The 16,104-nt window shown below is 37.3% G+C and overlaps 1 protein-coding gene across 2 annotated transcripts in view; it reads left to right on the forward strand.

Moving 5' to 3' along the window:
* The window catches only part of TADA2A (transcriptional adaptor 2A), a 35,679-nt gene that overhangs the window by 13,399 nt on the left and 6,176 nt on the right, over positions 1-16,104 (forward strand). For both annotated transcript variants that reach the window (XM_084864216.1, XM_084864217.1), the window contains 6 exons: positions 792-880; positions 2,381-2,453; positions 9,626-9,689; positions 11,173-11,216; positions 13,881-13,991; positions 15,743-15,814. In XM_084864216.1, coding sequence (XP_084720342.1) covers positions 792-880; positions 2,381-2,453; positions 9,626-9,689; positions 11,173-11,216; positions 13,881-13,991; positions 15,743-15,814 — 453 coding nt within the window. The remainder of the gene's footprint in view (positions 1-791; positions 881-2,380; positions 2,454-9,625; positions 9,690-11,172; positions 11,217-13,880; positions 13,992-15,742; positions 15,815-16,104) is intronic.

Below are 16,104 nucleotides of genomic sequence, written 5' to 3' on the forward strand. Positions count from 1 at the left end.
TTATTCACATGTGGCTGAGGGACCCATGGGTCTTTAAACAAAACATAACCAAAAGCATGATGAATTATAAATAGACATCTTTCCTCAATGACTCCCAGAGCACAAGTAATGAAATATGAATGTTTTCCCTTCCTTCCTCTCTCCCTTTCCTCATATTCATAGAAACAGTTCCAAAGCTGATTGCCTCAAAGCCTGGTGATACCTTGTATTTGGAATGTTGTCCTCAGTTCCTAAATCCATTAGACCATTTGTTCCTCATAGAAACCCAGTGACCTAGGCAGAGCAGGCGCTTTTGTTTTACACAAAGGTTAAATTTGTGCAAGGTCATGTGGATGTCAGGGGATTAGTGGAAGTTAGAACTGGGACTCAATTCCAGCTAACTTCCAAACCCAATGGGGTCTTTTTGGCCTCTCAGTTGGATGAGATTTATAAATTGAGATTAGTCTTAAAGCATAAGGATGCTTGAAGGAAACAGGGTAAAAACCTATGTTCTGTAATACTATTAAAGAAAAGATCCTTTGTTTATTCACATGTTAAAAGCAAAAAGCAGAGCGAATTTTCCTATCTTTGCTTTCAAGGATTCCTTAAGTCTTAATTTCCTTTTTTTTAAAAAAAAAAAAATCAGTCTGTTTCCATAATAGTTTATTTCTTTCACTTTTTCCTTTATAAAAATCTTTTGAATTTTATTTATTCTCTCAGACGCTGTCTTTCTCCAAACAGAAATATTTTAGAGTGTAAATGACTGTTTATATGTCATTTAAAGTAAATAAGAAAAACTCTACATTTTCCAGCGGCAGAAGACCCTCCCCGACCCACCTTTGACTCTTTGCTTTCTCGGGACATGGCAGGATACATGCCAGCTCGAGCAGATTTCATTGAGGTAGGAGATGCTCATTTTTGTTTCTGACGAGGCTAATATCTCTTAGCCCTAGGTTTCATAGCACTAAAAAAGAAAAGATTTTCAAAGCACTGTAATTTGTAGTCCCTTAAGCAGTGACATTTTCTTCTGTTTGTGTGCACTTTCTCATTTGTAAACATTTTTACATGAAGAGCAGTGAAAGTTCTTCAGACCAAGAACCAGTTTCTTAAATGTCATTGGTGTGGGCTCCCACTCTCTTAGTAGTGTGGGGTTTCCATAGACTGGCTCTTTTTTTTTCTTCTTTTTTTTTCTTTTCCTTTTTTATTTTATTTATTTTATTTATTTATTTATTTATTTATTTATTTATTTAAATATATTTTATTGATTTTTTTTTGCCCCCCTCCCTCCCTCCCACACATCCCCTCCCTCCCCAGAGTTTTGTGTCCCTTGGTTGTACTTATATGCATGTATAAAAGTCCTTCGGTTGATCTATTATCTCCCCCAGATCTTCCTCCCCTCCCCGCTGTAATTTGACAGTCTACTTGTTGATATACTGCATAGACTGGTTCTTACTCCATATCTAAGGGGTTTCAAGGATGTACTCTATCAGGGGTTGGCATTTTTTTTTTTTTTTTTTTCCTGTTTAAGGGCCAGATGGTAAATATTTTAGGTTTTGTAGACCAAAAAAGTCTATTTTGCTACTGAACTCTGTCACTATTGTTGCAAAAGCAGCATGGGTAACATGTAAACAAACGAGCCTGCCTGTGCCCCAGTAAACTTTGTTTACAGAAACAGGCCTTGGGCTAGGTTTGGGCCTCAGGCTGTAGTTTGCTGATCCCTGTACTGTGTTTATGAGATAAAGAATGACAAATGTATATAAAAACTACATGTTCCTTGTTCAGCTATAGAGTTAAAAGCCCTGTGAATGTAGTCTCAGGTCGCTTGATTTATATCTAATGCACAAGTACAGTGCCCTTGGAGGTAAGTTGAAAGATTTAGTGAGCTACAAACAATTTTGCTAGCCATGCCCAGATCTGCATTTTTTTTTTTTTTTCATGGCAAGTGGTATTGTAGAGCTATCCCATAGACACTATCCCTACCAATTGTACTCATTGAATGGAATATGAACATATCTACTGCATAAATAGAGCCCTCAGAAAGTAGTAAAAAGGTAGATGAATTAATGCAGATAATTTTCATACCCGAAGATCTAGTCAGAGTTAGATTTTCTGGGGTTATCTTTTATAAACAGACTACTTTTAATTTTTACAACAATAGCCTGGCTTTATTTGTGAGCTCATAAATAAAGTTCTCATTTTTGCTGTCAGTACTGCCTGAAAGCCTTTTAGATTTCCCCCGTGATTTCTTCTTATTGTGGCAGTATTCTGGCTTTGTACCCCATTCACTACTTTTAAAGTGATGTTTGCCTGTGTATTTTCTACTTGCTTTTAATGCATGACTATTGTAAAGATATTACTCAAAACTGATACGTTTGGGGTGGGAATTTTTCCCCCCCCACAGGAGTTTGACAATTACGCAGAGTGGGACTTGAGAGACATCGATTTTGTTGAAGATGACTCGGACATTTTACATGGTAACAACAAATGTTTTTATTGATTGCAAACTATGTGATGGTACTGTGTTGGGGTCTAGGAATCTAAGGATGAATAAAACACGTCCCCTGTCCTAAACGGGACTCAAAATCTAGTGATTAAGTTGTTGGACTTACTTTTTTGTTGGGTTTTGACCAAAATGAAAAAGATCATTTGTGCTGATGGTGAGAATGTTGATTATATAATGATAGTTGGGAATATCCCATTCCTTGGGATGTATGATCGTCCTTTTTGACTGAGGTAGGGCTTCCTTTTGACTGAGGTAGGGCTAATTAGTTAACTGGCCCTCATTGCCTCCTCAGAAGGGAGGGGGGCAATGTGAAGACCTTGGGACTTGAGTAGCAACTGATACTAGACGTTCGCTATGATTTGTTAACCCAAATTTCCCACTGCAGAGGAAAAGAATGGAAGTTCTTTGAGGATTTTTTAGACCAAGATTAGGAATTTCTCATTCCTCAGAACTGTTGAATTTTTAACATTTCTGAATTCTTTTCTAAGATTAGCCCTTTAGGGATTTATGCCAATCTTTGTATTCTTATATAAATGGTTAATACCAACAGAGCTCTTAAAAGTGGATGGTTAGCCCTGGCTGGTATGACTCAGTTGGTTGAGTATCATCCCATGCACCGAAAGGTCGCCGGTTCAGTTCCCAGTCCTGACACATACCGGGTTTGTGGGCTTGATCCCCAGTAAGAAATGCACAGTTGGCAGCAGATTAACATTTTTTCTTCTCCTTTCTCTCTAAAAATCAATAAAAACATATTTTTAAAAAGTGGATGGTTAGACTTTTGTTGAATCTTTCCCCCACCTCCTTCTGTTTTCAGTGAACTACATATTTGAGATAATCGCTAGTCTTCTCTTTCATTTCAGTTCAAATTGAAATTGAATGTGATACAATATGAACAGTGCTCCCTTGGATTCTATATTCCCCAAGCAGCATCTTCATTGTTTCTCTTAAATCTATATCCCAGGCAGGGAAGGCAAGTAGAATCCTTGTTGAATTATACATAAATCAAGTTTTCATGTGATATTAACTGCTACTCTGTCATTAGAAGGGGAATTTGATTCCATAGAAGAGCTACCTTCTGGTATTTGTAACACCAGATCTAAAACAAAGAAAGAGTCCTCATAAAAATTTTATCTCTACATATTTCTTGAGCCATTTTCTTTTCAAAATTTCATCTCACTTCTCCCACACAAGTTGAAGGAAAGTCAGAGTGACGCAGGTTGAACTAAAAGAGGAAAGCTTGAAAGCAAACTACTTTGGCACTCACTAGATTCATCATTGTATTTGTTCAGTCATCATGTCAATCTCTTCAACTCTGGGTAACTCATGTCATTGTCTTTTCTCACCTGTGTTGTTGTTCCCTTGAAGGTAGTATGTGGATTCAGTATTTCTCCTCATAGACACCAGCTTTAATTAAAATGGTATTGTTTTCTAGCTTGTTTCTTTCTTTTCCAGAATGCAAAAAAAGGCAACTTAATATAATCTTTTATATATTGTTCAAAAATCCTGAACTTTTGAAAGTTAGAATCTCTAATGTCAATAATGGCTAAACCACGTAAGAGACTTGCTGAGTCACTTCTCTGGGCCCTAATCCAAGGTCTTCATTCTTAAGCCTCAACATTATTAAGAAAAGTGTAGTAATGGTTGGGATTTAATTTCACTCTTCATTCTTCTTACAAGCAAGATCTGTAATTTGTCCTTGTGCACTTGTGCTACTTTCTGTTAAGTGGGAGCAAAAGGAAAAAAATCAGAAGGAAACGATTGATTAACAATTTTTATTTCAGTTAGCATATCAAACCTAAAACATACTTTAATTATTTGTGCTCTTCCTACAATTTTATACAAACTTAAGTCACTTTTTTTTTTTCCAAATGGGAACTGTTTTTTTATTTCATGAAAAAGGATTTTAAATATAATAATGTTATATACAATAAACATTAATGTTTTAAGGAAAACTTAAATATAATAATACATGCAATAAACATCTCAAGAAAATGATTTTACATGTAATGTTATATGCAATAAACACCAATTCAAGAAAAACTATCTTAAATATAATAATATTACATGCATTAAACATTAATATTTCAGGAAAACTTTTTTTTTTTAAATATATTTTATTGACTTTTCACAGAGAGGAAGAGAGAGGGATAGAGAGTTAGAAACATCAATGAGAGAGAATCATCGATCAGCTGCCTCTTGCACACCCCTTACTGGGGAATGTGCCCGCAACTGAGGTACATGCCCTCAACCGGAATTGAACCCGGGACCTTTCAGTCCTCAGGCCGACGCTCTATCCACTGAGCCAAACCGGTCCGGCTTCAGGAAAACTTGTTAGTCACTTGCTTCTAGTTCATTTGCACTAGAACCAAAGCATTAGTTATTGATTGTTTGCATACTGGTAAGTGGCTTTAACATAACATAAGTAATAATGCCTGCATCCTCCACTCCCTAATCTCCAAAAAGGTGATAATATTTTAAAGAAGTTTCATAGTACTAGAGGGAAGACTTGTTGGTGCCATAAAGGGATGCTTTGTTTATGGCTCTGAGTTCTTAGCTCCTCTGGCCGCATGACCCTCTGTCCAATGGAACATATTGCCCCTGAGCTGAGAGCAGTTTCTCCCTGAGCACTCATAGAATAAGGACTAGGAGCCCAAGGAGACTCAGGAAGGAAGGAGAAGTAGCACACCTAGAACAGACAGGAACACATATTTTGTGCAAATCAGAACACTGATTCAGCCTTGGGCTTGCTTCTGAGTCACTGTGTGATCTTGGGCAAGTCCTAGACTCTTGCTTACTGTTTTTTTGTCTCCTCTGCCAGAAAGAAAGGGGGTAACACTGATTAGTCATAGAGTGTGAATGTCTCCAATGAAAGATGGTACCTAATTCAGATGACATTATTACCATTCCATTATACCATTATACTCTTAATATTACTGAGCATTAACAACATTCCTTTTATGTTTCCTCACTTGTAACTACTAGAAGGAAGCAAACTGTTTGGCTGGGTGTGTTTTTTATATTCCATCCCAGAGCATCTAGAAGATCAACAGATGCTACCAAGCCCGTTTCCTTACCCAAAGACTTTTGCTATGATTCATGGAATTTGTCTCATAAAATGGAGTTGAATGGTCCATTATAGAGGCCTGAGACATAATGGAGGGATAATAAATTGCATTCCAATCATACCAGAAGGCTTGTAGAATGGGCCCAAAGAACATACAAGTGAAGCAGTGTCTGAGGAAGAAAATAAGGAAGTTCTGGGAGCCCTAAATAACACCGCCTTATATTTTATTGAAATAGTATGCAGAAATTATGGGCTCAGAAAGAGACTTGCAGAAGACTCATAACTTGGCACTCTTGTGGTCTTGGCAGGTGTATTGTGGGAATTTCAGTGCAGACACACAGTGTAGTTCCTTTTCCCTGCTTTCATTTGGGAAAATCTCTCTTTAAATTTGAGGACTCCTCTTTCCCAGAGTTTCCCAGGGTCTGAAACCCTGGTTGCAACATCTTCTAACCATTGCTGTCTCATAACTGAAGCAAGCAAGAGGCATTATCATTCCTCTGTGTTGTGTCTGTGTGTTCAACACATCTCAGGGTCGCACATTGAAAGAGTTTATTCTCCTTTTATTTGGAAAGATAATTTGAGCAAATTTTTTTTGGCCAGGCATGGATTTTCCCTCACTTCTCCACCCACCGAAAGCCCTCCTTTGGCCAATACTGTCGGTCTTTAGACCCTTTTACAGTTAGCAGATCAGAGATTTAACCTGGTCTCTACCCACACTCACCTTTTGCAAGTACCCTCCCTCTTCATAGTGATTTGACTATCTTATGCTTAGGACAATTTTAGACATAAATGCTATTAATAACAGTTAATACATATTAACATTTAAGTTCTTCACCTGTGTGAACTCATTTAATCCTCACAAAACTCTCTGAGTTGGGCATTACTATAGCTGAGGAAATTGAGAAATGGAAATATCAAGTAACCTGCCTGAAGTAATGTAACCTGCAAGTGACAGAGCCATCTCCAAAGTCTATGATCTTAATACTGTGCTAATTATCTTTACAACCTTCAATTTCTGTTGCTGGGTTTATATCGAGAGGTGGGGGTGATATTCACATTTGTTGTCTCCTATGGCTTAACCACATTCCTAATAAATAAGGATAAATATGTTCCCGTTTTACATACAGGGTAATGTACAAAGGAGTTAGCCTGCCTCAGGCGTCCTAATTGCTGACGGTAACCTTTAGGTCGGGTAGTCTTATTTCCTTCACATAGCTAATTGTGTACCTCTCGGCCCAAAAGCTTGGAGTGTGTGGAGGGGGCGGAGAAGAGGGGTTGGAAAGACTTTTAAAAAGCTTTGCTTCTTGGGAATACCCGAGTCATCAGTTTGAACTTGTGTGGTTGTAATAGGGATTTTGATCGGTTTTCCTGCAGTTAAGGCTTCTGCCTTGATTTTCTTGCCAAATAAACAGTAGTGCCTTCTGTCAGGAAAACAGAAACATGTTGCTAGCTATTTTGAACAATGTTAGAAATACACTGCAGTGGGAAGGAGCTGCCTCTGACTTCTGCCCACTACTTGGAATATTTTAAGGCCAGGCATTTGGAGACTTTGTCATCAGTACCCAGGATAGTCCCAGGGAGACTGTTCTTCCCACAAGGCTGAGATTTCAGAGGCCTTGCATCAGTGCATAGGTTATGGGTGGTTTTGGCTTGTTTTTGTTTTTATATTTTTATTGATTTCAGAGAGGAAGGGAGAAGGAGAGATATAAATATCAGTGATAAGAGAGAATCATTGATTGGCTGCCTCTTGCACGTCTACTGGGGATGGAGCCCTTGATTGGAATTGAACCCAGGACCCTTCAGTCCCCAGGCCGAAGTTCTTTGTTCCCACTTTACTGGAACCTCCAGTCACTATAAGTAGAATGTGAACTGATGATTCTCATTCTTGCAGTGTTTGCCTTGTCATTTTATTCTGCCTGCTGTGCTGTAGCCCTCTCGAGGTTATTCATGCAGTGAAGAACTTATAATCATTTGCTGCAACCTGAGTGTGCTTTATCAGGAAAGAGAGAGCTTCAAAGACGAATCTTCTCTATGTTTCTTTCCTTCTTTCTGTTACCCAAAGCTAGTTGTTTAAACTATTGGAATGATCAAGCTATAGAGCTAATTATTAGCAGTATTTATTTACAGAATTTTTTTTTGAAGGCGGGGGGGTTAACAGTCTCTTCAGTTTTTCTGTTTTAATTAAGTCATCCCCACACAAATCTCAGGAAATAGCATGGTAAGTTAGTATCTTAGAAAAATTTAAAAAATATATATATTTTCAAAATTAGCAGTGATTTCCACTACATCGTGAAGTAATTTCTTTCCTGTTGAACTCATCTTATCATTGGGTGGATAAATGAGATGAGGCACATAAAGAGCCTGGAATATGATAGTGTATTTTAACTATTTCCTTAGCTGTTATATTTGCTCCTCTTTCTGGTTGAACATTTGACTTCCTAAGTCTATTTGTCGTAAGAAATAGAATCCACTCTAAAACTTGTATAAGGTTACACTGCATGTCAGAGACACACCCTCCCCTCCCTTTTCTCATCCCCCTTTCCCCACACAGGCACGTGAAGTGCATCTCCACCAGCACGGCATTCTACAGCCTATCGTTCCACAGCAACTGCTAGAAATGGTGGCCGGCAAGGGCCATTCTATGGTACCTGGGCTTATATAGAACCACCCTATAAATCAGGGAAGAGTTCATTGTAGAAAGAGTTCTAGCTAAAAAAGGTTTGAAAACCATTGCCTTAAATCATGGACTTGTTATCATTGAATTATGTTTAGTTTGTTGGCAGTTATGAGAAAAAAAATGAAATAATCATGTTTAAATTTTTGAACTTGTTAGAAAAAAATAATTTTCATGATAGTTAGCACTTTTTTTTTTTATACTTAAACTTTAAAAAATATTGCATTCTCTCACTTCTTCAGATCATCCAGCTAGAACTTGTTATTTTTATCTCAGATCCAAAGGAGAATGGCCTAGATAAAGTATTTCTGGTCATTTCCCAGTGATTGAAGTTACAGACGAATATAATGCATCTGTTCACAGCCCAGCATGTTAGATTTTGGTATTCTTTCTAATCTGAGACTATCCTTAGGGCAAATAGGCAGTAATGAGTCAGGATGGAGTATCCAGAATTTATTTCTATTATCTCGCTAGGGCTACCATGTTGATAGTGCACCAGGATTGTGCATTGCTTAATTTTGTTTGCTTTCATGTAGTGAAAGAAATGATGATTCTAACAAGCCATTGAGTTCTGCTCTCTTCATTAATTGGCTCCATTTTTCCCGTACCCTAAAACTACTTCCAGCAGAAGTGTGGGTTTCAAACAATTCCATGGAGGTGCCCCCAGGGACTAGTACTAGGAAAGGTAGCTGGATGTGGAATAGGGAGAAGAGGTTCAGCTAGAGCACATCTAACATCCATTGCAAAACAAGGTTTAAGAGTTACTCTAGCAGAACATACAAATCTGTGCTGACTCACTGCCCCCCTGAGCTAAACCGGAACTTGTATCTCATATTCTTTGGATGAGATGAGATTGCTGTTTTTGTTGATTAGTATTACAGAGGCTGTATTTTGGATAGAAGCTTTCTAGCCTGGAAGAAGTAATTGTCATACACAACCAAATTTCTTATTGTGAAGGCTGAAGGCTGGTTTGTTATTAGAAATTTTGTTACCTAACATTAGAATAATGTGTTTTAGTTTTTCCATTGGACACATCAGATCATATGTTGTGCACTGGGCCCCTTTCTTCATAAATACCTTAAGGAATTAAAACAAAAACCACAAAACTCTCAATTTATACAATGCTTAAGGAGATAATAGGTTATTAGAATAGTTCCAGTATCTACTGAAGTTATTAAGTCTTAGCATTTCTTCAGAATTCATACATTGTAGATTAGAAGAATGGTTTAATGTAGCATAGTGCTAACTTAATTCATTTCTCTTATTTTTTTTTTTTTTCCTGTAGCTAATGATTGGTCTCCTAGACCACTGAGTGACTATGGAATAGTTAGCAATATGAGGTTTAAAGATTTGTATTTTTGACTTGGCTTTATTTATATGTATTTGTTTGTTTGTTTATTTAAAGCTCTGAAGATGGCTGTAGTAGATATCTACCATTCCAGGTTAAAGGAGAGACAAAGGCGGAAAAAGTAAGTATAGAAAACTAAGACCCTTCTTTCAGCTTTCAACTATTGACCACATACACATATAGTATGTAAGTATGTTCCTGTTGTGGCTTATCTTGTTACCTTGAGGAAGACCTTGGGTCTCAATTTTTTCATCTATCAAATGAGGATAATACCTGTTGGGGTTTTTTGTTGTTTGTGTGTGTGTGTGTGTGTGTGTTTTACTTTCTCCTTAACCTTTCTTGAAGTATTGATAACCAGTGAAGAATGTGGGTGCATTGTTTTAAGGAAAAAAGGAACAAAATAAATTCAAGATTTTATTAAGTTGTTATGCTTTTTTGTAATGTTCTCATTCTAATGGATTTTTTTTTTAATGAGAATCTTTTATCTAAAAGAATTTCAAAGGAAATTCTGAATAAGTTTCAGGCACTCTTGGTTATTTCTTCTCTTTGCAATAGAACAAAAAACATACATTCAGATTGAGAAATTATAGATCACAGACCCCTGTTGGTTTACAGAGTCTTTTTACAGTTCAGAGAAGGGTATATATGGTAGAGATAGAGGTGGAGGTAGAGGTAGGGAGAGAGAGAGAGAGAGAGAGAGAGAGAGAGAGAGAGAGGGAGGGAGGGAGGGAGAGAGAGGAGGAGGCATGTTACTGACACGTGCTGTTACTACCTAGAGACATAGTGGCATCACAACAATAAAAAGGACTGGAACTTGGGAACTGCTGTACTGATTAAATTGGGAGACACAGTTCAGGGACCAAGATGTGATGCAAAGTAAAGCTCACTCTCTGGGTGTCTAGTTAACTTCTGAGAAGTGCTAAGAAGCTAACATGCTGCTCTCGTGAGAAGCTTCCTAGCTAATCATGAATACCTCTGGTATAAATCAAAGGTTCCAGGCACATCATTCTGTATGGTTTACTTAAATTCTGTTTTGCTTTAAACACCCAGTTTGAGCTAGACAGTATTATAGAACTCAATTGTTGAGGCTGCTATTAGATATTATGTTTTATGATGCCCTTCCATTAAACATGCATAATATTTATTTCAAATAGTTTTAAAGCATTATGTCAGTGTACAGTTGTAAATGTTGAATGTGTGCTCATGCTGTCCTTTCAAGGTTAACAAGGTTCCCCTAAATTTCCCTTAAATTCCCTAAGCTGAATAAGTTAATTTTTATGACATGAATACAGCTTCCTTTCTGTTTCATCTTAAGTTAGAGACATGTATTTTTCAGTATTTGTAAATGCTAATTGGTTCATTCATTCATCCAGCAAATAGTTATTGAGAGTCTGCTCAGCCCAAGGAGAGGGGAAAATGTATGATGCTTGAGAGCCTACAGTTGTGTTAGTGACTAAGTGATTCGCAGAACTATGTGGGGACTGACTTCTTTAGACCCCGATATTTCGCCTCAGAATATTTAGGATTTCTGGTAAAAGCTGCATGTGGAAAACGTTATCAAATGTAAAAACTGACTATAATAAACATTGTGGTTTTCATTCTAGAATTATAAGAGATCATGGATTAATCAACCTTAGGAAGTTTCAGTGTAAGTATTAGCTGTTTTCTTTATTTTAAAATTTCTTCCAACCTTAACTGAGTAGTTTTAAATCATTTATGGTAGTAGTTCATAATTCAAGTTGTATAATATCATCATTTAGGAAGCTTTAAAGAATTCTGATACCAAAGTATTACCACAGACTAATTAGGTTAAAATCTCTGGAGACGGAGATAGAGCATCTGTATTTTTAAAAAGTCTTCAAGGCAATCTATAATAATAAAAATGTAATATGCTAATTAGACCCGACAGCTGAACGACTTTCCAGACGAAGCTGTGGCTGAGAGGGCCGAGCCCCTTGCACGAATTTCGTGCATCGGACCTCCAGTAAATAAAGATAAAAGTCTTCAAAACGATTCTGCTGAATAATAAGAGTTAAGAGCCATTAATATATAGTCAACATTTGCACGATAATCTTTTAAAAATCAGTATAGTAATTACTGTATAGCAACATGAGTATAGCAACATGAGTATGCATGAATCATTTTCTGGAACTATATGTTAAACATAACCTTGAACACCAGGTTGTAAAAATGTTTTGTTTTTTAAATCAACAGAAAGTAATTTTTCTATTTTGTATCATAGTAGACAAACAAATAACCATGGCTTTTAGCATTGTGTGATGGTGATAATAAACCTAAGTGTGTTGTTGTTTGTTTGTTTGTTTGTTTGTTTGTTTTTAATGCCAACTTTGACTTTACTCTTTTAAATATTGGAGATTCCTAGGCTGGGCAGAAAGAGTTCCTGTCCCTTTTCTTCTACACTGAAGAGTTTGTTCAGCAAATTAGAATGATGATCTCAGAGTAATTACAATATTTAAATGAAAAGTTTATAATAGTTGTATGTCACAATAATCTGTATATTTTTAAGTACCTAATAATTATCTTAGTTGATAGTCTCTTACAGGTTTTGGTACTCTGTGCTCCTATAGGGTTCAGGTCAGCCAGACATAGTGGTTGTCTTTTAATATAGTCATGAACATAAATATGTTACATTTTATGTCCTTTATTTTTTCACTTTCCATTACATACCTTTCAAGTGATTGTCGTGTTTGGAAGATGTCGTTTTAGCAATTACGTAATGTGTTGTATATATACATATATAATACTATGCTCAACCTGCCTTTTATTATTAGTTAGCATATTTTCATTTGTTTAATCATTAAAATAATGCTGTGATGAACTTGTATATGAATAAAACTTTCTCTATGTTTAGACTTATGTATCTTTTTTTGGTAGAGTCCCAGAAGTGAAATTAATAGGTCAAAGAATATGATGAAGAAAAACTTTTGACGCTTGCTGCCAGGTTGCTCTACAAAAACTGTTATATCAATTTGTATTCCTTCTGGCAGTGTACGAGATTGCCTGTTTAACCTCATCCTTATTGAGAGCTGTAGGTTTGCACAAATAACTCAGGAGCAGATTTCCGTTGCCTTTCTTGAAGACAATAATTGGTCCATTCTGGTAGCCAGAGGCTTTTCATAATAGGGTCAGTGGGTTATTAACCTTTATTTATAGTAGACCGTGACTCTTGTGTATATCTAATCTCAGCTGGTGGACAGAGGTCAGTTTAGCCTTCTTACTCTTTTAACTGTGACATGTGCAATGTAGTTTCAGAGGTTTTCAGTGGTCATTATACTGAATGTACATGTGACCTTCAGCTTATGGTAGGCAGAGGGGTTTTTTCCCATCAAATTTTAAAATTATACTACAAATTCTTCTATATTATCCCTGTAGTGAGAGACGGGGAAGGAAGATGGTGTTAATAGTGAAAACAATCGATTGGTGGCTGCCCAAGTAGTTAGCTCTTAGAATTTGTGGGTAAGAATGTCTCCTGCAAGGAGAAATAGTCATCTGACAAGAGGACTTTATTTAAATAACTGTCATAGGTGGGCAGAATTAGCCTAGTTATTATTATCTGGTTGAAATGACCAAGTAGCACTTGGAGAGTTTCTGGCTGCTCCACCCTACTACTTACTGTATTGTTTATGGGTGTTACTTCCCATCTTCTTTGCCAATGTCTCTTTTTATTAGTCCTTTGGTCAGTAGTGATCCTCAAAGTTGCTGACCCTAGGTATCCTGTATATGTGACCATTTACTTGCATGATAGTTATCAAAATAGAACTTAAGTTGTGGTACTTAATTTAGTGAAGAAATACCATATGCCTCACCTGAGTAAGTGTATGTAGGAGGGAGATTTTTGGTGAGGCATATAAAAGATCATACACTTTTTCCAAGCTAATCTCTTCCAGATGGATTATTGTGTCTGCACATCCCTGGTTTTCCTGCAGAAGTTACGAGCAAATTTGCCCAACATTGTTCCCAAGAATGTATGATCTGCCTTTAATTGTCTTTCCCCATTGCTGCCAACAATTCCTGCCCCTGGACAGATAAGAGAGAGTGAGGTGAAGGTCATCAGGGTGCTCAGTGGTGCAGATGCTCTCCTGTGATAGCAACATCCCTGTGTGATAATCATGATGCTGTTTTGATTAGTGTTTTGCATTCTTAGCTTTCCTGTTTGCTTCCTGTCATGGGTAAATGAGTCATCTGAGGTTATGAATAATGTCCTCCCATTTCACTTCTTGTGAAGGAAATGCAGAAAACTTAGGGATCCTTATATTCTTTGTGATGTGGTTGTTTTTTACTTTCTCTGTAGTAATGGAACGGCGGTATCCCAAGGAGGTCCAAGACCTTTATGAAACAATGAGGCGATTTGCAAGGATTGTGGGGCCAGTGGAGCATGACAAGTTCATTGAAAGCCATGCACGTAGGTGGTTTTGAGCCTTGAGGGTGTGTGTGTGTGTGTGTGTGTGTGTGTGTGTGTGTGTGTGTGAGATTATAAAAATAGGAGAGATAATGATGTGTTTTATGTGAAGTTCCGTAAATAAATACATGGATATTTTTGTCTTTGTCTGCCTTTATTACCATGAAATTAATTTGGGGCTTTCAGAGTTGGATAAGAAGTAAAAAACCTAGTGGTGTTTTTTTCTCCATATAAACAGTAGTTTAGTATTTTCCCCCTACTTTTTGTTATTACAGTTTTCAAAACTACATACAAAAACAGAGATAATAGTATAATCAACCCCCATATATCCATCACCTAGCTTTAACAGCTGTCAACACATGGCCAATCCAGTGTCATCTCTGCCACTTCCTTCCCACCCTCAACTGGATTATTTTGAAGTGAATCCCAGACATTGTATTATTTGTCTATAAATATTTTAGTTTTAAAACTAGTTTTTGTTTTTATTCTCACCCAAGGGTATTTTTTAAAATTTATTATAAGAGAGGAAGGGGGTGAGGGGTATATGTTGGGGATGGGGGAGAGAGAGAAACATTGATGTGAGAGAGAAATATCAGTTGATTGCCTCCTGCATGTGCCACACATACAGATGGAACACGAAACCTGGGTATGTACCCTGACTGGGAATCAAACCAGAGATGCTTCAGTGCACAGGATGATGCTCCAGCCAACTGAGCCACACCAGCCAGGGCTTAAAACTAGTTTTTTTAAGTGGGAACAGTGTTAGATAACTCATGTAGCTAGTACTTCCATCATTCTCTCGCCTGTTTTTCTGAGAGCTCTATTTAGTTATCCTTTGACTTTTTGCTATAAAAAAATTAAAGTTGTTAAGGGAGGGAAGCCTAGACTTGAAAGAGGTGGGGTGGTTTAGTCTGTACTCTTCATCATGAGATTTTTGTGTTTGACATAAGTTCAGTTTTGGGGAGGTACTTTAGCAAGGTTCTCATCATGCAGATATTTCTTACATGGCATGATAGGCATTTGTCTGGACCAGATTGATTGTCCTCACCAACACCCTGTCTGGCTTTATTCTTCGTGTGGTTTATAGGAGGTGACTGATGCTTTACTTCCTGTCCCAGTTTGTGCCATCCCTGGGTTATGTATCACTTCAAGGAACTACGCCCACGGATTGTCCAGGCATTCCCTTCATCCTCTGTTACCAAGCACCCAAATGACCCGAGCAGTGCGGCCTGGTCTGTGTGCTCAGAGGAAGTAAAAATCTCTGGTTTATGGGAAACACAATGCTCCTTTGTGTCTGTGGAGAAAGAAATTATCTGGGACTTGAGCACAGAGCTTTTGTCCGTCCCTTGCAAAAGGGCCACATCAAATAATACCAGAGACAGGTTTCATAAGAGAATTTGGTTATGTGGTAGAACTTTTAACACAAAATAAGTAGAGCACGGAAACTTGGTTGTTTAAAAGTTTGTTATTCTCTAACTAAATGAATTCAGCCAGTTCTCTGTAAGTTTTCTAAGAGACCGTTGCAGCTGCTTCTGTCTCCAGTTGAGACAGCAGCTGGAAGACAGCTGGAGCAGGTTTTTCTCAGCTCTTGGGTAAAATTTCTAATGAGATATTACCAACAAATGGGATTCCCCAAATGGAATGGCCCAGTCTTTATATAAGGCAGAATTACTTAAAATGTTCAACAGCAAAAGTGCCCATTAATATTCATTTTTCCCCCCATTTTTCTCCTTCGTTCTTTTTGGGATGAGCAGTGGAATTTGAACTCCGAAGGGAAATCAAGCGGCTCCAGGAATACAGGACAGCAGGCATCACCAATTTTTGCAGTAAGTACTACATGCTCTATCAGAGGACAGATGTCTTCCAAACACACCTAGGAAATCTCTGTTTGAGGTGATGTGGTGTGTTGTTTTTTAAATAAGCTTTCCTTTTTCAGACTGAGTTTTTAAACCTTTCAGTAAAGTTTTATCTGTTTAATCCTTATAAATACCATTATATGGATTATCTGAGGTAAAATAGAAGTTACAAAAGAGAGACACTGCTCAGATTTAGGATTCTACAGCATCTTAAAGGATTTGTATTTTAATTTTTAGCTTCAGCCAGTTAACATTTAGTG

The sequence above is a fragment of the Pipistrellus hanaki genome (assembly GCF_964339955.1).
Source record: "Pipistrellus hanaki genome assembly, chromosome: 16".
Taxonomy (NCBI): Eukaryota; Metazoa; Chordata; class Mammalia; order Chiroptera; family Vespertilionidae; genus Pipistrellus; species Pipistrellus hanaki.